At 46.2% G+C, this 23,643-nt stretch overlaps 2 protein-coding genes across 2 annotated transcripts in view; both read right to left on the bottom strand.

The window, feature by feature from the left end:
* Positions 1 to 16,059: 16,059 nt before the first annotated feature.
* LOC144337616 (uncharacterized) lies at positions 16,060 to 17,507 on the bottom strand. The gene has a single exon (XM_077984096.1). It carries the CDS (start codon positions 17,505 to 17,507, stop codon positions 16,998 to 17,000), a length of 510 nt encoding a protein of 169 aa, XP_077840222.1. The 3' UTR covers positions 16,060 to 16,997.
* The window catches only part of CDH5 (cadherin 5), a 38,559-nt gene continuing 30,975 nt past the window's right edge, over positions 16,060 to 23,643 (bottom strand). Inside the window, exons 9-12 of the mRNA XM_001082641.5 lie at positions 22,791 to 22,915; positions 22,345 to 22,450; positions 19,918 to 20,163; positions 16,060 to 18,210 (exon numbers count right to left, since the gene is read on the bottom strand). Coding sequence (XP_001082641.1) covers positions 17,693 to 18,210; positions 19,918 to 20,163; positions 22,345 to 22,450; positions 22,791 to 22,915 — 995 coding nt within the window. The 3' untranslated portion in view covers positions 16,060 to 17,692. The remainder of the gene's footprint in view (positions 18,211 to 19,917; positions 20,164 to 22,344; positions 22,451 to 22,790; positions 22,916 to 23,643) is intronic.

Raw genomic sequence — 23,643 nt, 5'->3', positions numbered from 1 at the left:
CCAAGGCAAGAGAGGTAGGCTTCCAGCTTGAAGACGGAGGAGGACTTTGGGTTTCCAGGCAGAAGGGGCAAAGGGAAAGGAACTAATATTTATTCAGTCTATGGGAGAACTTTCTTTCCAGGCTTCGTAACAAAAATAGTTTCATTTCTTCCAAAAACAGTTTTTACTCTTTTTGTTTATTTTAAACTATTGCTTGAATCACTGCCTGATTAAAAAAAAAATGGAGGTGAATGTATGTTTCCTTTGCCTCTGTTTACTCACTTGTTAAAGAAAACATTATACTATGTATGCATTTTTGGAAGAAGATGGTGTATAAATAAACAAAACGGTGCAAAAAGCATTTGTAGAAAACCTATGTGTGTGAGAGACATTTCCACAGTTCGTTTCAGAGGACAAAGTGGAAAAGGCCATGGTTCAGGAGGGGTAGTGACTGGCCTGGCCCCTAGTAGGTACCCAGTACTCTTGTGAAACATTGGCCAGCAGGGCGATAGGGAGGGCACGCAGGGGGCCATGTGAGGCCTCTGCCTCTTTTAAGTTCCAGAAAGCACAGAGATGTTCTGGACTGGCTTGGGCTCTGGGTCTAGAGGATTTGAAGACCTGAGTTCAAATCCCCCTTCTGCCATTTACCTTCTGTGTATTCTGGAACAAGTCATTTGTCCTTCCAGAATGTCATTCCAGCAGACGAGGTCACCCTCATGCATTTCCTAGGACCTGGGTCTCCTTGGCAGCATCTCTAGCCTGCCGTCCCTGCTGCTGAAGTGGCCAGTGCAGTGTAACTGGGGACTTTCAACCATGCCTGCCTCCCTCCCTCCCTCCCTCACCTTCCCTCTCCTCCCCCACCCCTTCCCCTTCTCTCCCCTCCCCTCCCCCACCCCTTCCCCTTCTCTCCCCTCCCCTCCCCCACCCCTTCCCTTCCCCTTCTCTCCCCTCCCCTCCCCCACCCCTTCCCTTCCCCTTCTCTCCCCTCCCCTCCCACACCCCTTCCCCTTCTCTCCCCTCCCCTCCACACCCCCCTCCCCTTCCCTCCCCTTCCCTCCTCCTCCCCCTTCCCTCCCCTCCCCTCCTCCTTCCCCTTCCCTCCCCTCCCCTCCTTCTTCCCCTTCCCTCCCCTCTCTTTTTGAGACAGAGTCTTGCTCTGCCAGCCAGACTGGAATGCTGGAGTGCAGTGTCGCAATCTGGGCTCACTGCAACTCCACCTCCCGCATTCAAGCCATTCTCCTGCCTCAGCCTCCTGGGTAGCTGGGATTACAGGAGCACAGTACTACACCTGGCTAATTTTTGTATTTTTAGTATTTCACCATGTTGGCCAGGGTGCTGTCAAACTCCTGGCCTTAAGTGATCCACCCACCTCAGCCTCCCAAAGTGCTGGGATTACAGGCTTGAGCCACCTGCCCAGCTCGTGCCTCTCCTTTCTATCCTGGTGCTCTCTCCCAGAGTTCCTGGTGACTATTGGGAACTCAAGAATGTCTCCATGTTACCCGCACACATCCACAACACTCAGAGGAACAGGGAATCCCTGAACCCAATGTGACAGCTGCGGGGAGGGGGCTCCACTTCCCCTTGCGTCTGCTTCTTTTAGGCAGGCGCCAGGAGGCTGAGTCTCCCTGCTATTCATTTTGAGCTGGCCATGATGGACCTGAAATGCTATGGGGAAGTCATTCCAAGGAGAACATTAATCGTGTCACCTTTAGGCAGTCTAGCACATGAACAAGCAACCCTCCTGGCCTGGAGCAGCTGAGCTTTTGCACGCGGGGAAAGGCAGTGTGGCCTGATGGGCAGTGGAGGCTCATGAATTAGGTCCTGTGGGGAAGAAGCTGTTTTCTCAGCCTCTCTGCTTAGATTATTGCTGTGTTCATTTTCACTGTCACACAGTGTACATTCTGCCCCCGAAAGCAGGGCACAGTCTGGCCTCACTATAACCTCTCCTCAACTCAGACTCTTGAAAAAAGGACACCTCTCCACACTGCAGCCTCTGAGCTTCCTTTAATCAAGCCACACCCTTGCTAGAATCCTTCAGGGACTTTCCATTGCTGCAGAATCAAGTCCTAGTGGCCTTGTAGCAGGATAGTCAAGGTCCTTTCTGATCTAGTTTCTGCCCAGTCTCTAGGTTCTATTCTAGCCACTCTCCACCTCAACTCCTGGGCTCTAGCACCTCTAACGCCCATATCCCCTTCTCTGGAGGCTTTTCTGACCTTGACTCCCTGCAGGTTGAATGAGTAACTTCCTCAGCTGAGGTCCCATAGCACACCTCACATTTCAAAATGATGGAAATCACATACGATTTTCTTTTGTGTTTGTGTATACTTGCCTCCCGGTTTGTGAGCCTTTGGAGGGCAGGAACTAAGTCTTGCCCTCCAAAGGACTGTGGACTTCAATACTGTGTCCCTAGCTTGATGTGTGGTTCAGGGCTCCAGAAACATTTGCTGCAAAAATGGAGTTGGATTATAAAGATACCAGTGATTGTGCTGGAACAGGAGGCTGCCTCTAGAGGTCCTTCAGGTGTGCAGGCCTGTCTGCCCTTGTGCTAAATGACTCCAACCTGCCTGCATTAATCCTTTCTCTCCTCCTGTCACTTCCAGCTCTCCTCCTCCTTCCGCTTGAGATATCCAAGCTTCACGGAAGAACTGTAGGTTTCTACAGAGAACAATATCCCTGATTGCTAAACAAATAAGCCACATTCATGGCCAATTCAGCAAAACCAGGTTTGGTGGGAATGACTTCATTCTTACCAGGATGTTGCTGGCTGCCTGGAAGTCCTTTAAAAGACAAAATAAAACACCCTTTTAAAGATAATTTTAGACTTACAGAAAAATTACAAAAATAATTTAGAAAGTTCATGCATATCCTTCACCCAGCCTCCCCTAATATTCACAACTTACATAACCATGGCACAATGGTCAAAACCAGGAAATTAACACCGGTACAATGCTATTATTGTACCTTATGCAAATTTCACCAGTTTCTCTCTAGTGCTCTTTTTCTGTTTCGGGATCTGATTCAGGATCCCACATTGCTCATAGCTGTTGTGTTTCCTCAGACTCTTCCAATTTGCGACAGTTCCTGATTCTTTCCTTGCTCTCATGGCCTCTGATGAGTCGTGATCAGTTCTGCAGCTTTCTGTTTCTAGTTCCTAGTTGGCTTCTGGGTGATTGAAGTTCCTGGAGGCCTTCCTGCAGGACGGGTTCAGAATGAGTGCTTCTTTTTCTTTCCTCCTCTCATTCTCCTTTCTTCCCTTGGGATTTTCCAGAGCAAGAGTCAGTTAGAGAGGAATGCATGGTGAGGAGGTGATTAGTGTGTCTTGACCTTGGGTGTTTGTCTCACTGTCAGAGTTCTGGCTCCCATCTGCAGTTGATTATGCAATTAGCCATGCTTGTTGACCTCAGGATAGATGCAGACTCCTTCTTGCTCCTCCTTCACTGCCTACCTTTCTCCTTTCCTCCCTCTCCCAGTCATCTCCTTTGGTTGCAGGTTAGAGGAGGCTCCAAGCCGGTTGGGCCTGGTATGCACACTTCCTTGGAGTCATGTGCTCTGAGACATCTCTGGCAGGCCTGCTGGGGTACATGGGAAGTGGATTTGGGAAGGGGGTCTGTGTGCTGAGTTTTATAGCCTTGTTGCACGCACTTATGGGGTCATGTGGCGCATGAGGTTAGGGACAAGTGCAAGGGCCTGGGAGAGAAGTCAGCTGTGGTAACAGAGGTCCGTCAGCTGAGTCCCATCACATTCAGAAAGTCATCCTCCAGCGAGCCTGGGCCTTTCTGAGGGACAATGGAAGAAGAGGTGAGAACCATTTCAAATTAATCCATTAATTCATTCAAATATTAATTCATCCATTAATTTCACTGCAACAAGCCCTGGTTGGTTGTTACTGTTATTGTTGTTTTTGTTATTGCTATCATGATTTTGCTGTTGTTAGGTATGGGGACATAGTATGAATCAGATGCAATCCGTGCCCTCAGAGTGCTCAGAGAGAGACAGACCACAGAGGATCTCAACTACGTGACAAGGGCTCTGTTGGAGGGATATGTTAAGTTTGTGGGAACAGGGAGAGGGAGGACTTAGCTGTGACAGGGATGGGCAGTGGATGGGGCAGGTGATGCTAAAGGATTTAGAAGGGTTAGGCAGGCAAGTAGGATGGGGACTGGTGCTCCAGGAAGAGGGAAGAGCATTTGCAAAGGCCTGGAGTGGAGAGGGCCTGTGGCTACTTGGAAGAGCTGCAAACTCCACACTCTCTCACTCCTTCATTCATTCATCCATCTACTTGCTCTGGGCCAGGCACTGTGCTGGGCACAGGAGCCACTAAGGTGAGGCCAACCTAGCTCTGCCTTAGGGTCTTAAAGTCAGAGCAGGGAGAGACAATTATTGCAAGAGCAGAAATACACATGGATGCCTTGCAGAGGGGGGAGGATGGTACTATGGTCTAAATGTCTCCCCAAATTCATTTGTTGAAACTGAATCCCCATTGTCGTGGCATTAAGAAGTAGGCCTTTTGGAAAGTGATTAACTCAAAAGAGCTCCACCCTCATGAATGAATTAGTACTTTATTAAAGACTGGAAGGAACCGGCTTAGGCCTTTTTTGCATTTTGTTTTCTGCCATGTGAGGATGCAGCAAGAAGGCCCTCACTAGACACTGAATGCTGTGCCTTGATCTTGGACTTCCCAGCCTCCAGAACTGTGAGGAATACATTTCTGTTGTTTATAAGTTACCCAGTCTGTGTGTTTTGTTATAGCAGCACCAAAGGCCTAAGACAGATGGGCAGGGAAGTCTTCTTAGAGGAGATCTTCGAGGTTTGACTTGAGGAAGAGTCGGGCAAGTGAAGAAGTGGGGATGGCCACTCTTTACAGGGAGAATAGCATGTGCAAAGGCCCAGATCACTTGTTCATTCATTGGTCACTTGTTTATTCACTCACTCATTGTATTCATTTATTCAACAAGTATGTAGCGAATGCCAGTTATGCAGTTATGTGTCTATACTATGCACAGAGACTACAAAGTGAATAATTGTGGCGCTTTCAACCTAAGAGTGTTTCAGTCAGCTTAGGCTAAGTTATGTTGTGGTGACAAACAAACCCCAAATATTGGTAGCTTATGACAATGAAGGTTTATTTTTAGCTCATGTTATATGTTCATTGCTGGTGGCAGAGAGAAGAGAGATAGTAGAACCATACATTGGTCCTTAAAGTTTCTGCTCTGGGTGGCATGAGTCTCTTCCGCTTACATTTTATTTGACAGGATGAGTCACGTGGCCAAGCTTGATGTCAGTGCATCAGGAATACAAATCCTCCCACAGAGAAGGGCAGTGAATATTTTGACCAATAACACACTCTGCCATATGTCTGAGTAAAGGCTAATAACTCAGTCTGACTAGACTGCATGAGGGTGGCTACAACAATAAAGAGATTAAGAAGTCAAGGAGAAGCTTTATCATGTAGGCCTTGGGTACCAGGCTAAAGAGTTTGGGTTCCATTGATTGTTAGTGGAGAGGCACTGAAGATATGAAAAGTTCTGTTGAGTTTTAAGCAAGGGAAGAGTAAGATCTTATTTATGCTTTAGAAAAATCATTTCGGTAGCTTCAGGAAAAGGCCTGGTGGTGGGGGGATTAAGGCTAGAAATAAGAAAACCAGTTGAAAAGTTGTGGGAATACCATGGTAGAGCAAATGAAGAATGCTCAAACTCAGGTTGGAATAGTAGAGAAGGAGAGGGCTAGAGCAAATGAAGAATGCTCAAACTCAGGTTGGAATAGTAGAGAAGGAGAGGGCTAGAGCAAATGAAGAATGCTCAAACTCAGGTTGGAATAGTAGAGAAGGAGAGGCCTTCTAGAGCTGTTAGGAACAGAATCAAGGGAATTTCATTGGTACATTGTTCAACAGGTGTTTTAGAAACAAAGAATGAATGAGACCAGGTGTGATGGCTCACGCCTGTAATCCCCGCACTTTGGGAGACCAAGGCAGGTGGATCACTTGAGGCCAGGAGTTTGAGACTAGCCTGGCCAAACATGGCGAAACCTCATCTCTACTAAAAATATAAAAATTAGCCAGGCATGCTGGTGCATGCCTGTAATTCCAGCTACTCAGGAGGCCAAGACACGAGAATCCCTTGAACCTGGGAGGTGGAGGCTGCAATGAGCCAAGATCACGCTACTGCACTCTAGCCTGGGTGATGGAGTGAGACTCTGTCTCAAAAAAAAAAAAAAAAAAAAAAAAGAAAAAGAAAAAGAAAGAATAAATTAATAAGTAAGAGAGTGCACCTGAACCTTGTACATCAATAAAGTGACCAATAAATTGATCCCTTATAAAGTGAGACAGACCCTGATCAAATTTTTTTTATTATTTTCAAATTTTGTTGATGATTTTCAAAAGTTTACTTTTAATTTATGTATGGTAACATTTTTTTTTTGAGTACAGATGTATGATTTTGACAAATGCATAGACTCGTGTAACCACTACCACAATTAAGATATTCAACAGTTCCATCACCCTAAAAGTCTCTCTAATGCAGCTTCTCTTTGTTAGTCCAATCCTCCCTTCTCCCCAACTCTTAGAAACCCTGATATGTTCTCTTTGCTACAGTTCTGCCTTTGCAGAATATTGTATAAGTGGGATCACACAGTATGTAGTCTTATGTAGTCTTTTGAGTGTAACTTCTTTCAAATGGCATAATGCACTTGAGATTCACCCAAGTTGTTGCATGCATCAATGTTTCTTTTCTTTTCACAGCTCGATAATGTTTCATTGTATGGCTGCGCCAGAGCTGGTTTATCCACTTGTCTTAGTCCATTTGGGCTATGTAACAAAGTACCATAAACTGTGTGGTTTATAAACAACAGAAATTTATTTCTCTCAGTTCCAGGGGCTGGCAAGTCTAAGATAAAGGCATCAGCAGGTTCGGTAGATTGAGTGTCTGGTGAGGGTTTACTTATTGGTTCATAGACAGCACTTTCTAGCTATGTTCTGACGTGGTGGATGGGGATCCTCTGGGGCCTGTTTTGTCAGGCCACTGTGTTAGTCCATTCTATTTTTTTTTTTTTTTTTTGCCACCCAGGCTAGAGTGCAGTGGTGTGATCTTGGTTCACTGCAACCTCTTCTTCCCGGGTTCAAGTGATTCTCCTACCTCAGCCTACTGAGTAGCTGGGATTATAGGCGTGCACCACCATGCCTGGATAATTTTTGTATTTTTAGTAGAGATAGGGTCTCACCACGTTGGCCAGGCTGGTCTCAAACTCCTGGCCTCAAGTGATCCACCCGCCTCCCAAAGTGCTGGGATTACAGGAGTGAGCCGCCGCGCTTGGCCTTTGTCCATTGTTGCATTGCTATAAAGAAATACTTGAGATTGAGTGATTTATAAAGAAAAGAGGTTTTATTGGCTCATAGTTCTGCAGGCTATACAGGAAGCACGGTGCTGGCATCTGTGCAACTGCTCGGGAGGCCTCAGGAAGCTTTTATTCATGGTGGAAGATAAAGCAGGAGAAGGCACATCACATGGCAAAAGTGTGTGTGTGGGGGGGATGCCACATACTTTTAAACAACCAGATCTCACATAAACTCAGAGTGAGAGCTCACTTATCACCAAGGGAATGTGCTAAGCCATTCATGAGGGATCCACCTCCATGATCCAAACACCTCACACCAGGCCCCACTTCCAACACTGGAGACTATATTTCAACATGAGATTTGGAAGGGTTACACATTCAAACCATATCAGGCACTGACCCCATTCATGAGGGGTCTGCCTTCATAATTTAATCCCACCCCAAAGTCCCCACTTCCAAATACCCTTGCATTGGGGATTAGGTTTCAATATACAAATTTTGGAAGGACAAAAATGTTCAGACCGTAGCACTCCTCACTAGTTGAGGGACATTTTGTTGTTTCTGGTTTTGGTGTTATAACTTTATAAGAAACTGCCAAACTGTTTTGTAAAGTGGTTTTACCATTTTGCATTCTCATCAGCAATGTATGAGTGCTCCAGTGGCCTGCACTTGGTGTTGTCAGTTTTTTCCCCATTCTAGTAGGTATGTAGTGGCATGTCATTGTGGTTTCAATATGCATTTCCTTAATGAGTAATGATGTTGAAAATCTTATGCTTATTTGCCATCCATGGATCTTCTTTATTTATGCTTATTTTCCATCCACATATCTTCTTTAGTGAAGTGTCTGTTCAGATATTTTGCCCATTTTTAACTTGGGTTGCTTATTTTCTTACTGTTGAGTTTGAGAGTACTTTCTGTAGTCTGTATACCCTTTGTCAGGTATATGACAGTCCATGGTTTTTCTTTTTATTCTTATAAGTTTAATTTTGCTCTTTTTAGAGCAAAAGTTTCTAGTTTTAATGAAATCCAACTTACAAATTTTTTCTTTTTATGAATTAACTTCTTGATATCATCTCCAGGAACTCTGCCTAACTGTAGGTCATGAAGATTTTACCTACATTTTATTTTAAAAGTTTAAAAGTTTTTATATTTTACATTTAGGTCTATGATTCTTTTTGAATTAATTTTTTTTGTATAAAATGAACATATAGGTCAAAGACTTTTTTCCTGCATATGGATGTCTAATTGTTTCAGCATTGTTTATTGAAAATTCTGTCCTTGGGCCAGGCATGGAGGTTCATGCCTGTAATCCCAGCACTTTGGGAGGCCGAGGCAGGCAGATCACGAGGTCAGGAGATTGAGACCATCCTGACTAACACGGTGAAACCCCGTCTCTACTAAAAATACAAAAAATTAGCTGGGCGGGTGGCGGGTGCCTGTAGTCCCAGCTACCTGGGAAGCTGAGGCGGGAGAATGGCCTGAACCTGGGAGGTGGAGCTTGCAGTGAGCCGAGATCACGCCACTGCACTCCAGCCTGGGCGACAGAGCGAGACTCCGTCTCAAAGGAAAAAAAAAAAAAAGAAAACAAAAGAAAATTCTGTCCTTTCTCCATTGAATTGTTTTTTCATCTTTGTCAAAATTCAATTGATCTTATTTGCGGATCTATTTCTGAACTCTTTATTATATTCCACATAGATATATAGACAGATAGATATATAGAATGCATCTCTCCTTTTGCCAGTACCATACTGACTCGATGACTGTAGCTTTATAAGAAGTTTTGGAATCAGATAATGTGAATCCTTTAACTTTTTTCTCCTTTTCTCAAAGCTGTTTGAGTCTTGTACATTCTTTGGATTTTTATATGAATGTTGGAATCAGCTTGTCAATTCATACAGCCAGTTAGGATTTTGATTGTGATTGGGTTGAATCTATAGATCAATTTGGATAGAATTTACATTTTAATAATTCTGAGACTTCCAATTCATGAACATGGTATATCTCTCCATTTAGTTATGCCTTCTTTGATTCCTTCATTAGTGTTTTGTAGTTTTCAGCATACAGGTCCTGTACTTATTTTGTTAGATTATAACTAAGAATTTCATTTTTAAAAGTTGCATCTCTCCATTTTTAACACTTTGTCTCTCTTGATCCATCACTCATATTTGCTAGTGTGTCTTCACTTACTGTAGAATGCTTATTATAAAGGGAATTTTTAAATCTTGCAAAAGACAAAGGATTTCATAAAGTTGATAGGAGCATTATTGGAGAAATACTCAAATTTACAGAGCCAGTGACAAAGGAAGATCCAGATAAGTTGGGCAAATTAACAAAAAGAGAATTGACAAGGAATATAAAAAATGACTTGAAAGAGGGAATGATTTAAATATCAAAGGATTATGAGAAGCCTTTGGGAAAACTAATGAGCCTGGAATATTTGTATAAAAATTCTCTTTGTGTAAATCAAAGATAAAATACAAGGAAGCTACATTATGTTCCTGTATATTTATGTTGGGAAGATATCAATACTTGAATTATCCTTCCTTTATTTTAAGAGTTAGAAAATGGTTGCAGTAAAAATCAAAACTTTCTTATATAAAATATGAAACATTTAGAATAATTTTTGGTTTTATTTTAAAGTCTCAATCAACCCTTACCTTCCAGTAATTTTTAGAAAAATCATGTCACTATTTTATGTAGATTCATTTCAATTAGCCTTATAGTTCTTACTCCTCCAGTCAGTAGACACACCCTGGGTTTATCAGCTGATCCAAATGGACACTAAAAAATATGCCAGGCCTCCAGCTTCAGGAATAGCCAGATATGGAATCCCAGATTTGGTGAGCTGAGAATTTCTGTGTGATGGAAGAACTCTAAGATGACAGTGAATTAGCCCCACCTCTGGTACTCCAGCCCTGTGTAATCCCCTCCACTTGAGTGTGGCAGCATGTGGGACTCATTTATAATGAATAGAATAGAAAAGGTGACCAATGTGACAGGATGTCACTTCAGTGATTACATTAGATAAGACAGCAGTGTCCTCTTGCTAGTGGACTCTCTTTCTCTCACAGACTTTGATGAAGCAGGTGAGCATGTTGGGGAGGTCCTCAGTTCAACGGGCTGTAAGGACTGAATTCATTCAACTATGTGATCTCGGAAGTGGGTCCTTCTCTGGTCAAGGCTTGAGATAAGATTTTGTGTATGACACTTTGATTGTAGCTTTCAGAGGGGATCCTGAAGCAGAGAACCCAGCAATGTTATTCCTGGACTCCCAGCCCACAGAAACTATGAGGTGATAAATGCATGTTTTTTTAAGCTGCTAAGTTTGTGAAATTTGTTACATAGGAGTGGATAAGGAATACACCCTGCTGCATTTAGCCATTCTTACATAAACTCATCATACATACGATTCATTTAGTTCTGGCATAAACTTCTCACTAAAGACCCTGTATTAGTCTGTTCTCACACTTCTATACATAACTACTTGATACTGGCTAATTTCTGAAGAAAAGAGGTTTCATTGACTCACAGTTCCTCAGGCTGTGCAGGAAGCATGGCTGGGGAGGCCTCAGGAAGCTTACAATCATGGTGGAAGGGTGAAGCAGAAGCAAGCACCTTCTTCACATGGCAGAGCGGGAGAGCAAGAGTGAAGGGGGACGTGCTACATGCATTTAAACAACCAGATCTCCTGAGAACTCACTCACTATCATGAGAATAACAAGGGGGAAATCCACCCCCATGATCCAACTGCCTCCTACCAGGTCCCTCCCCCAACATTGGGAATTACAATTCAACATGAGATTTGGGTGGGGACACAGAGCCAAATCATATCCAAACCTTATCAGACCCACACTTATTTCCCTCCCTCCTTTTCTTCCTCCCTCTCTCCTTTCCTTCTTTCTTTTCTTCTATTAGGAAAGATTATGAAAGACTTTCAAATAGGCAAAAAAAAAAAAAAAAAAAAAAAAAAGGTTGCCTTTCATCGTCTTTGAGCTATTTTACAACTCTGTAAGTTGAAGAAAACTTAGACTAATGCAGATTATTCTTGCCCATGGGAGTACAAATGATTGTGTCCAATGACATGCAGTCTATCTTTACCCTGTAGATAGACCAGTTTTATTTCTGTATGTAAGTTGATTTCAGCATTCCTTATTGGCTTTACTGTGGGATTCTCTGAATACTCCTTGCAATGGGTTGTAACATTTGACTGCTTCTATCATAAACTAATGAGTTAAAAATAAAATCTTTGATACATATTCATTTTATATGAGTAAAGAGTTATGATTTTTACCTTAAAAAATGATCTTTTAACATTTTCTTCGTCCTTCCCTTCCTTCCTTCCTGTTAACATTGAATAATTACTATGTGCCAAATTTGGTTCTATTACCTTTTCAAGATTTATTTCTTTTGAATTTCACAAAAACTCAGAGTAGGCATTATATTACCCTATTTTATTTACAAATGAGAAAATTGTGACTCAGGGAGATTAAGAAACATAACTCTGCTTGTAGGAGAGCACTGACTCATCCAGGACTGCTGACTCTGAACCACCTGGCCTGGGACTGAGGAGTTTCCCAGGACACGGACTTTTAGTACTAAAATGAGGAGAGTCTTGGGCAAGCCAGGATGAGCCTATCACCCTGCATAGCTCCAGAAAGCCCAGGAAATGGACTCCACCATGTTTAGCTACAGATGTCCTGTCTTATCTCTCAAGCCCTGCCCAGTACATGCTGGTGTTTTGCTTCAGGGCTGTTGTCACCAAGTTCTTAGTGTTGTGCCTGCAAATGCCCCGGATGACTTCACTCTTCCCTATGCTTTTCAAAATATTGGCTGCTTTATGTAGTGCTCCAAGGAGGGCTCTTTTAGTTCCTGTGCAATGCCCTGTGTCTATAGGCCTTTCCTTGCTCGGCCAGCAAAAGCCAAAGGTAGAGTTTTGTTGCTTCCTTCCCTGTTAAGATTCACTTCCTGCCCAGAGTCCGATCTGAAAACAAAAGACCCTTGTTCAGCACAGCTTCCTGTGTAACAACATTAAACATCCCCTCAGCAACCATTATACAGGAATATTATAAGACAACTGTGCTTTCTATGCCCTAAGCTACAAGAGCACATTGCAAAGTTTTGTGAAGTCTTCCTAAGTGTTGGGGCATACACAGATTTCCTGAACATCCCGGATAACCCCTGGATGGACTGAGAGAAATAGGCCTCAGCTGTTTCTCTTATCTTTGAGGAAGAGAAATATTGGATATTTCCATGCATTGCAGAATTCTATGGAAGTCACTTGGCTGGAAAACCGGGTTTCCCCCATCTCATAGACTGTAACTGCTCTGATCCAGAAAGTGGCTGGAAATTTGCTGTTAAAGAACTCCAAAGGTTAACAGGATTAGACTCCCACCGACCAAGTTCAAAGAAATGCTTTCAGAAGTAAGCAAACAAACAAACAAACAAACAAACAAAATTAATCAACCCTCTAACAACATATATATTTTCTGGATTCAAGGGTGATGACTTCAAAAGCAATTCAGTTAATTCTTTTTTTTTCTTTTCTTTTCTTTTTTTTTTTTGGCTGAGCCTCATTCTGTCACCCAGGCTGGAGTGCAGTGGTGTGATCTTGGTTCACTGCAACCTCTGCCTCTGAGGTTCAAGCGATTCTCCTGCCTCAGCCTCCCGAGTAGCTGGGATTGTAGGCAGCTGCCACCATGCCTGGCTAATTTTTGTAGTTTTGGTAGAGACAGGGTTTCACTATGTTGATCAGGCTGGTAATTCTTAAAAGTCTCTGTTGCATTAATAGTGAACTCAAAACTTTTTTAAAAAACAAACTTTTAGTGTTTAAAAAAATGACATTTGGGGATAAATTTTGCTTATCAGTTCACTGTTTTCCAGTTACAAAAAGTGCTTAGAAATCAACAGTAAGATAACATTTTTTTTCTGATTACAAAAATAATATATACTGCTTGCAGAAAATTAGGAAAACAGAATAAAGAAAAAAATAATTTTTCATAATTTCATAACCTGAAGATGGATATCTACTACAAAAAATTGAGATCTGACTGTAAATAATTCATTGAGTTTTGCTTTTAGCCTTGACCTTGAATTTAGCTCAAGATCACCACTTCCCAACATGACTTTTAACGGTTGCCCTGTAGGGTTTTGTGGATTTGCCATCATTTACCTAACCAATCTCTTATTGTTGGACATTTATATTGTTTCGAATCTTTTGCTTATAAATAACACTGAACTTACTGAGGCAGATACACCCTGTGCATCTTAGTTCCCTAGGAGGTCCTTAGCAATCCCTAGAAGGGTAATTGCACCGTGGTCTGAGGTTTTGATTGGGAACATCTGCTAGTCACCTTGAAGACAGTAGGATTTATTCGAAGGATTCTTGACCTGGGAGGCGCCTGGAACCAGGGCGCTCAGGGACTGCAGCTACGTTCCTGGCCCAGAATCAACCTTCCAGGATTGGCTTGGTGAAAGCAGGGCGGGGCCGAGCAGGAGGACTGGGCGTGGACACTGCAGCAGGGCCACCTGGTGCAGGGAGGGATGGTGTGGTGCACTGTGACCCTCATAAATCCAAAGGTCTGGCGGCCAAGGCCAGCAGTTCTCGGAGAGCTGAGATTCTTGGTGCTGGCTGGGCTGCTGGAGACAGCAGGTACCGTGTTCCTTCGGGAAGGTGGGGGCTAGGACTGTGGCTCTTTCTACCCGATCAGACCCCGGTGCGAAGAGGGAGTGTAGCAAGAGCCCAGGCAGGTTGTGGGGCCAGACCACGTTCTCTGTCAAGGTCCAGGACCCCCAGAACCTGCGGTCCGTTGATGGCCAGGATGCCCGGCAGTGGAGCTCGCAGACACTAGCCCTGGCTGAGCATTTATTGACACAGCGCACCCTCTAGTGGTCATTTCCCATGACCAACCGAACAGGCACGGATGATACTCCTTGGTTCAGCCTCTAGACCCCCAGGTCTGGGAAGTCTGTAGATTCGCATTCTCCTGGGACCCATGAGGCAATGGTTGAGGGTGGGTTACAGGATGGGAGAGTGTCTAGGCCCAACTCTGTCCCTAACTTGCCTGTGTGGCTTTGGCCACATCTCATCCCCCTCTGGGTCTCACCTTGGCCATCTGTGAAATGAGGATGGTCATGCTAGCTTCAGAGGTTTGGCCTGGGGAAGGGGAAGGGCTCTGAGACTCTGCTCCCCTTGCCCACTTTCGGTAGGCTTGGGACCTAGCGTTGGCTGGAGCAGGCATGTGCAGTGTGGTCAGAAGATTCCAGGGCCACTGGGTTTGGGGTATGATAAAATGTACAAATTCAGAGGCAGGCCCTCCTCCACTACAAAGATCACTCTTCCTACCTTAGGGTAAACAGGTTCCAAGCAGAGGAGGTGACCAGGGTGGCCAAGAGCTCAGAGCCAGGCCCCCTTGAAGGTTGGAGGGACAGAAATTGTCCTATCTGGAGGTGTCTTGGGGATGGGGAGGCTTCTTGGAGAAGGAAGTAGTGAACAGATTTCATGGGCTCCAGGGATTGGACAACCGTGAGTTCAGGGAGCAGGTACTTCAGACAGGTGGGAAAACAGCTCAAAAACCAGTTGGAAAGGGTAGCATTGGCAGGAATGACTGAGTAAGGAGCACTTCTCCCCGAGAAAAGCAATGAGAATACTGGCCAAAATTGTCAAAACCAACTTTTTCAGAACTCTGAAAACTAATCAAAAACTTGCAACAATCCAAGGTGTACCTATTTTTTTTTTAACAGGTAAATATTGGTAAGAACAGTGAGCTTGATGGCATTGTCCTTTTTTTTTTTTTTTTTTTAATAGAGACCGGGTCTCACTATGTTGCCCAGGCTGATCTCAAACTCTTATATTCAAGTAATCCTCCCTCCTCAGCCTCCTAAAGTGTTGGGATTACAGGCATGAGCCACCACATCTGGCAGAGCTTGATGGCATTTTAACTTGCCCTAGTCCCATCCCCTTCTCCTGAGACCTGTGGTAGCCTTGAAACCCAGTGGTTTCATAATCATGGTGGAAATCAGCAGCCTAAAGACAAACAGAAAGATCAGAACAGGGTTGGAGCTTCTGCAAAGTCCAATTCCCAGATAACTGTCATTATTCAACTTGTCTGGTAGTTCCCTGGAAGAGACTCCACTTGCAAGGCTGTGTTCATTTGACCTGACTTGGTGCCCATTCAATGCACACAGCCTTTTCTCTGAGGTTATTTGTTGAAAGTAATCAGTGGCAATTGTTTAACATTGCAGCTGCCTGAGGCAGTGATAATGGCTGGGGCCAATAAGAAGCTAACAAAAATTTTAAAAGGAAAAGTTGAGGAATGAGCTCTCCATAGAAGGCTTTGAAAAGCTTTGGCATATTCCTAGGAATCTACAAATGCTCCCTCTTCTGTAGGTTCCTCTGATGATGATGGTGTGTGTGCATATGTGTATGTGTGTGTATTTGTGTGTGCATGTGCATGCTTGTATGCATGTTTATATGTTTGTGCATGTGTGTGTGTTTCACAAGTGCTCTATCAGCTCTAGAAATGGAAGAATCTCAAAGGTTTTCTTTCCCTTTTTTTGAGACAGGATCTCACTCTGTTACCCAGGCTGGAGTGTAGTGGTGTGTTCAGAACTCACTGAAGCCTTGACCTTGACTCCAGGCTGAAGTGATCCTCCTATCTCAGCATCCCAAGTAGCTGGGACTGCAGATGCATGCCACCATGCCTGGCTAATTAGTTTTTTTTTTTTTTTTGGTAGAGATAGGGTCTCCCTATGTTGCCCAGGCTGAAGATTTTTCTTTATTTAGGTATAAAAAAATACAGTACTTGTCATGCACCAGTGTGGCCAATATATAGTCATAATCTGTAGAGCAATTACTACAATTATAGAAAATAGAAGGTTACAGGAATTGTTTTTCCAACTAAAAAACCTGAAGTAATATTGTTAACCTAAATAGCAACCTGCTTATTACGCAAAAACCCTTATTCTATATATCTGTGAGAGCTAGAAACTTGTAAGTATCATTAGTAAAAAAATCATTATAAGAAACTAGTTATTGGTTAAAACAAAAAAGTCAGTGTTATCTACAATCCCTTGCAGTGTGAGGGGTTTTGCCCAGAGTGGGAACCTCAGTCCATGATGAAGGGTGAGCTGGATGTCTCCTTCCCTGCTCGTCTCTGTTGACTGATGCCACTTCTCCAAGGTGTGTTTGCAGTGAAACGTTCCAGTGGAAGATGCTCGGTTGATCACAGAGGTTGGGCAGGGCAAGGCCTTGCCTTCTGCAAGGTGTGCCTGAGGTTCGATTCCCTGAGATGTGACAACAGCGAAGTGTAAAGGCACATGGCTGGGCTCTGTCATGCAGTCATGAGTGGGTTTGGACATTGGCCAGTCTTGCTAAAGGCCACATCTTGGGTTCCTCTAAACCAAGGGATAAGGAGTAGACAGAGAAAAGAAAGAGGGCATGGATTGGCGACTAGGTGAGGCAGAGAAGGGAAGAGCTGTCTGCTCTGGGAATATCTGCCCCTTCTCAGGCAAAACTGGAGGGGTGCTGAGGAGTCTCAAAGCAAGGTCTCAGCTCTTCCAGGCCTTCTCCAGAGGGGATGGGTGTGGAGGTGGTCCTCACCCTGTGATCTGTCACTCTTGATCTCCACCGCCCCTCCAGGATGAATTCACAGTTGCTTCGAAGTTCAACAAGCCATTTCCCTGAATGTGGTTCAGTGCTCAGTACAGCTCAGCCCAGGGAGCTGAGGGACTTGGCAGGCCAGTGAGGTCACTTCAGGACCCAAGGTCAGGAGCTGCCATGGGGCCCCTTCTTCCCACTTGGCAGGCCTGGAGAGGGGCTGGGGAGAGGTGGGGCACTTGGAGTGGAGTATGAAGGAGTTGGAGCAGGGCCAGGGCTCTTGAGAGAGGGCATGATGGACGGTCACAGTCTCCCTTGGGAATGGGCTGCGGAGACTCCTGCCCCACAAGTCAAGCCGTCCAGGCCTTTGCCTCCAGGCAGATAGGGACCAGGACCTCACCAGCCTCACCACGGCATTCAGGGACCCTAGAAAAAGACCCTCCAGCAGTTGAACACAGGCTGTTTTGCTTTGCAGCCTTGGGGAGCCAGAGGAAGTCTTTGAGTTAGACGGCGGTCTGTGGGTGACAGGGTTATGTGGATGTCTGAGCCCAGACAGAACACTAGCCTGGATTTGCCAGCATTTGAGAGTAGTCATCACTGACATATGCTCCCGGATATTTCAGGAACCTGGAGTTTGCTATCCCAAGGCTGATGAGGTCTCTGGGACCCAGGAGGAAGGGGTGCTGGGCTGGGGAGTCAGTGCCATTTTTGGAGGCTGTGGTGCCTAGCGTCTGACTGGCCTGGGCTGCAGGGGGTTTGGGCCCCCAGGCCCAGAGTGGCCTCGGCCACCTAATACAGCAGCTCCTCCCTGGGGTCCGAGCCGTACAGCTCAGCCAGCATCTTAAACCTGGGTCCCCAGTCGTTAAGGAAGTCGTAATCTACGTCAGAGTCGGACGAGTCGGTGCCCAGGGAGCTGAGGGACTCGGCTATGGACTCCGAGCCCTCGTAGCCGTAGATGTGCAGCGTGTCGTAGGGGGGGCCATCGCCGTCGTGGTCCGCCTCGTCCTTCTTCACCTCGATCATGGCTGCCATCTCCCCGGGTCCCCCGTGTGCCCCCGGCGCGTGCCGCGGCGGCTTCTGCACCTGCGCGTAGAGGGATGGCCGGGCGTCCAGCGCCGGCCGCGGGGGCTTGGCCCCACCCCGGCGCACCGAGTTGAGCACCGACACGTCGTAGCTGGTGGTGTCCATCTCGCCGCCGCCTTCCTCGTCGTAGGTGACCAGCTGCTCATGGATCTCCGGCACGCTCTTGCCGTGCGCGCGGGCCTGCTTCCGGAGCCGCCGCCGCAGGAAGATGAGCAGGGCGATCACTGTGGCCAGGGAGCCGAGAGGCAGAGTCAGACAAGGCTGGGGGCCGGGGCGGCCCCCCATGTCCCCATCCCTGCCCCGCCCCCTCGACCCCATCCCCACCGCCCATCGTGCCCCCATCCCCGCTGCCCCCTCACGCCCCCATCCCGGCCGCCCCCCAACATCGCATCCTCACCGCCCCCCGCAACTCCCTCGCGTCCCCCCCTGCATTCCCATCCCTTTGGCCCCCCCTTCCCCTGCAACCCTATCCCTGGCCCCCTACTTCCCCTGAAACCCCCTCCCCACCGTTCCCCCACATACCCATCCCCGCCATTCCCCCACACCCCGTCCCCGCCGCGCCCCCGCACCCCCATCCCCACCTCCCCCGACACTCCCATCCCTGCCTTTCCCCCACACCCATGGGCAGGTGCGGATGTCCGGCCTGTGGGAATCTCTGAGGGGTGTGGCTATGTGAGGGTCTTGGATCCCTGAGGAGGGGTGGACCGTAAAGTGCAGAGAGTTTCTAAAATGAGGCTCAGGCCTTCTAGCTTTGAGTTACTGAACAAACTACTACGTACATAAGTAAAGCTGGGATGCCCTGGGAGGCAGCCCTGCCCCACAGCCTCAGTTTCCCTGTCTGTAAAACAGAAATGATGACTTCCCTGCTCTGTTTATATTTGGGAAGATGGTTGCGAGGTTAAATACAATTCTATTTGTGGTGGGGATGCCATCATCATCATTAATTATTAATAAAGGAGAAATCTCTGCTGGAGAAGCCCCAGAAGGGGAGCATATCGAGGGCGCTCTCAGGGGAGCTACAGGCAGGAGAGGCCTGGAGTCCATATTGCAGGTGCCCTGTGGCTGTATCCAGGCCTTGCCTTGAGTTCCAGGGCGATCTCCAATCACCTGAGGGCTTCCTCTGGAGGATCAGCCCCTGCCTCATCTCATGGCGAGTGAAATGCAGGATACAGTACATCACTCCTCTCGCCCCATGGGAAGAGGCTGGGGGGTGGCCCCACGCTGCCTCCCAGCACCCTTGTGGGAGGAGGCTCCAGTTCCTCATCATGGGAACATTCCACCTTCACTGGCCGCCTCCCTTCCCAGCTTCACTCCCCCTCTGCCTTAGGAGGTATCCAGGGAAATAAACCACCTCCCAAATAAACCACTTCCACCCCAATCCTCATCCCAGGGTTGCTCCCTGGGGAATCCAAACTAAGGCCTACAATGCTCCTAAAATTTCCAAGGCCCAAACAAGAAAAAAGTATCAAGTATCAAGGCCAGAGGAATTCTATAAAAAGAAAGAAAGCACGTGGAGACAATCTAAATTAGAAGTTTTTAAACTTTCCATTTTAGAACTGGATCCTTTTTCCTTTTTCAAAAATAGGTTTCATGTAAATACATGCCCAGAACAATGCCTGGCACACAGTAAATGCTGAAAACATCTAAGTGGAAGGAGTGACTGTTATGTATAAGTTATTTTAAAGTGATACTGGCCTGATGAGTGGGGGAGGAGTCCTGAGCCTGGCCCCTCCTCCTCCCTGGCTCATCCCCCACCGTGAGCACCCAGGTGGATGGAGCTCACATCCTATATCCTGCACATGAACTGGCCAAGGGCTGCATCGCAGATCGGAGGCAGGGTTGGGCCTGAACCCCTGGCCTCTACTTCTCCTGTGAAGCTTCCCCTCCCCGCAACACCTTCCATCCCCTTCCACCCACTGCCCAGCACTGACCTGTGATGGTGAGGATAGAGAGTAAGATGGCTACCACTGCCTGGATGCTCACGCCCACCTGGGCGGCCATATCCTCGCAGAAGGTGAACTCGCCCTGCTCGTTGCACTTGCACACGGCCACGGTCAGTGTGCTGGTGCCCGTGCGGCTTGGCATGCCATTGTCTGAGATGACCACGGGTAGGAAGTGGACCTTGGTATGCTCCCGGTCAAACTGCCCGTACTTGACTGTGATGTTGGCCGTGTTATCTGGAAACACCAAGGCCTCGGAGTCGGGCTTTGCCATCTGCACAGATGGGGAAACTTGGCTCCTCCAGGAAGCCTTCCCTGACTGCACCAGCCCGCGTGCTGCCTGGGCTGCTTTTCTGCCCTTTGCACCCAGCACCTCTTGTTTCAGCCATCTGAGTGCAGGCCTGTTCCTCCATAGAGGGGATATTTTGGGGCTGCTGCTTTGACCCAATCTCCGAGAATGCCTTGGTGAAAGAAGGTAAAATCCTTTGCTTTCTGTATTTGTGAGCAACTGATGCCTGTCCCCTTCCTCTTCTCTAACCCCACTCCAGTATCAGCAGGTTTTCTCTTTCAGCTCTATTAATGAGTGCACTGTTTCAAGCTTTGACAAGCAATGGGGAAAAATAAAGTTTTAAAAAGTCTTTTAGCATTAGGTTAACTTCTAAGGCAGCTTCAGCTATCTCTGAAAATCCATTGTTACATTGTTGAAAACAATGGGCATGTCCCTCGGGGCACAGAGAAAATGATTACATATAGAATTGTGGGTTTCCTCGGCAGTTTGGAACTGGGAAATGCTTTTGTCCAAATATTGGCCCCGCCCACCTTCCCAGATCCAATCAGTGATTTCCTGTACCCAAGAATCCCCCAGGGAGCTTTTAAAACACGCTGATTTTTCAGACCCCTATGATCACACACACATCTTATTCAGTGGTTCTGGGCAGAGGCCAGATAATCTGCCTTTTGCAGGGTCTCAGGAGGTTGTAATGTCAATGATCAGAGAAGGATCCAGGGACTCTCTGCTCCAGGATTTACATAGCTACACAGGCTCCACACACTGGATTGAAAAGCCCAGGAATCCATCTTTTAGATTTTGAATGAAAGCCAACTATATTTCATTATTCATAATTACATTTCAGCATTAAGTCTATTATATTTCAAATAAACTATATGTCATTGATGCTTATGGGAGAAACTAGAGATTTTGACATGCAGGTTGTTCATGATATAAGTGAATTTGACACCAGCAGGCTTGCCTCCTATTGTATATGGGTGTCTTTGGGGTGGCACTGAATCTTTCTACTGTATTGCAGATCCCTACTCTGAGATGGGACTGAGGTGGACATTGGGGAGGGAGTGACATTTTTGCCACATTATTTAATTCTAATGACAACTGGGTGTTGAATGGTCTGTCATTGACTTGTCAACACATCAGGGCCACCTTCTCCATCCCACAGGAGTCTCCTTAAGGACTGGTCTGTGGCTGATCCCTCAAGTCTGCCTCCAACTCTCAGGGACCCCACTCCCCAATCTTCCTCAAAGGTAGCAATGGGCTGCTGCAATACAGCCATCCTCATCCACCATAGTTTTGCCCATTAGGGACAGGCAATAATTCCATCCCATGCTGGGTGAAGGATCACTCTGCTTGAACCCAAGGGGAATTTTCTCTATTTTTCTGAGGAAATTTCAGAGGCCGTGGAAGCTTGCCTACTTGTGGCTGGAATGAAGTCAACTCAGCATCATCATTCAAGTCGGCACCTGCTCCTCAGAAGCTCCGATTGGCTGCTAATGACATCACACGGCCACCCTGCTAATCGTGAGTAGTCATTGTAGCTGAATTAAAACAAAGCTCACTGTATCCTTGGGATTTAGGACTTCATATTTCCAGTTTTGACTCTTTGGGAGTGACCTCAAAGTTCCATGTTTAATTTGCAGTTTTGCTGACACAGAGAGCCTCCAGTGTGGGAGAGGACTCCTTGGCTAGTTCTTCAACAGAGCTGACTGCCTGCATCCCCACATCTGTTCTGTACTCCTTGCTGGCTCCTTGCAGGCGATGTGGACTTGGGAGTTTGGATGGAGTGTCTCTGATCATTGCACAGACCAATTGTACAATGTACGTGGCAGGAATTGTACAAAATATCTAATGATTTGAAAATCCCAGTGGGAGCCTGCCCTCAATTTGCTGGCCTGGTCTTTGACCTTGGTGCCTCAAGACTCAACCTCACCCCGACCCTGTTAGTGCCAACTGACTGCATTTGTTCTTTTTTGGAGACGAGGTCTCGCTCCATTGCCCAGGCTGGAGTGCAGTGATATAATCATAGCTCACTGCAGCCTCAAACTCCTGAGCTCAAGTGGTCTTCCTGCCTCAGCCTTCTGAGTAGCTGGCACTACACGCATGTCTGAACTGATTACTTTGATGCCTACCGTGATTATCCGTGAGGGTAAAGTTGTTCTCAGTATTCAGGGTGAATTTGAACTTTACATTTCGTGGTGTTATGTCCTTGTCTATTGCGGAGATCTGCAGGACCAGCTGGGGTGTGGAAGACAGGAGATAGTCAGTGATGGTGGTGGGGTGGTCTGAGGTTTAGCGATGGAGCCCTTGGGTTTAGACCTGACCATGGCTGTTTCCCACCTGCAACACTCACCTATTTAGTTCTTCATAAAGCCACTCTTTCTACTCCCCTGCCCTGCCAATATACTCCCCATACATTCTCTCTGAGCCTCAGTTTCTCTACCTGTACAATGGGCATAATGTTATTTTCCTCAAGGCTATTGTACAGGGGAACTCTTGCTGACTCTGTTGAGCAGTTCTGCCCCTCAGCCTGCCCCAGGGTGGTGCTGCCTTCCCCTCCCACCTGAACCAGACTCACCTGGCCATGGGCAGCATTCTCACACACTTTGGGCTGGTAGGGCTGGGCAAACTCCGGGGCATTGTCATTCTCATCCAAAACTTCAATGTGGACTTGCACAATGGATTCTTTTCCTGTGGGGGTTCCTGCAGGGGAGAAGACTGTCACCATTATGGGCTCAGCTGATGCTGGCCCTGGGGGTGGAAGATGTGTGGAAGGAGGGCTGCCCTATGGAGGCCACTTTTTGTAGGAGGAGAATGTGGAACAGAGGCCCGGGATGGTGTTCCGGAAGAAAGGAGTTTGGTGGAGGGGGAGGTGTTAAATCTTCATCCATAAGGTTTACTGAGGTATTACTTTGATTATGAGAATCAAAAAGGTAAACCACCTAAGTGCATTAAAAATATTGTAATTAAATTTCTAAAATTAAAAATTTAATTATTTGATTAAATATCTAAAACATAATAAATTAATCATAAAAGAATTGAAAAGGTAAACAACCTAAGGAAGATTGGTCAGTAAATTAGGCCACTGGAAAAGAATGAAATATATGGCCACTGACAATGCCTATGTAAATTACATCTTAAAAATATAATTAAAAACATTTTAAGGCCAGGTGCTGTGACTCATCCCTGTAATTTCACACTTTGAGAGGCCCAGAAGGGAGGATTGCTTGAGGCCCAGAGTTGGAGACAAGCCTGGGAAACATGGTGAGACCCCATCTCTACAAAAAACTAAGACATTTCCTGGGTGAGGTGGTGCATGCCTGTAGTCCCAGCTACTCAGGAGGCTGAGTGGGAAGGATCATTTGAACTCAGGAATTAGAGACTGCAGTGAGCTGTGATTGTGCCACTGCACTTCATCCTGGGTAACAGAG

Source organism: Macaca mulatta, chromosome 20 (assembly GCF_049350105.2).
Source record: "Macaca mulatta isolate MMU2019108-1 chromosome 20, T2T-MMU8v2.0, whole genome shotgun sequence".
Classification (NCBI taxonomy): domain Eukaryota; kingdom Metazoa; phylum Chordata; class Mammalia; order Primates; family Cercopithecidae; genus Macaca; species Macaca mulatta.
The sequence above is the reverse complement of the archived record's forward strand: the minus strand, read 5'-3'. Positions and strand labels throughout refer to the sequence as shown.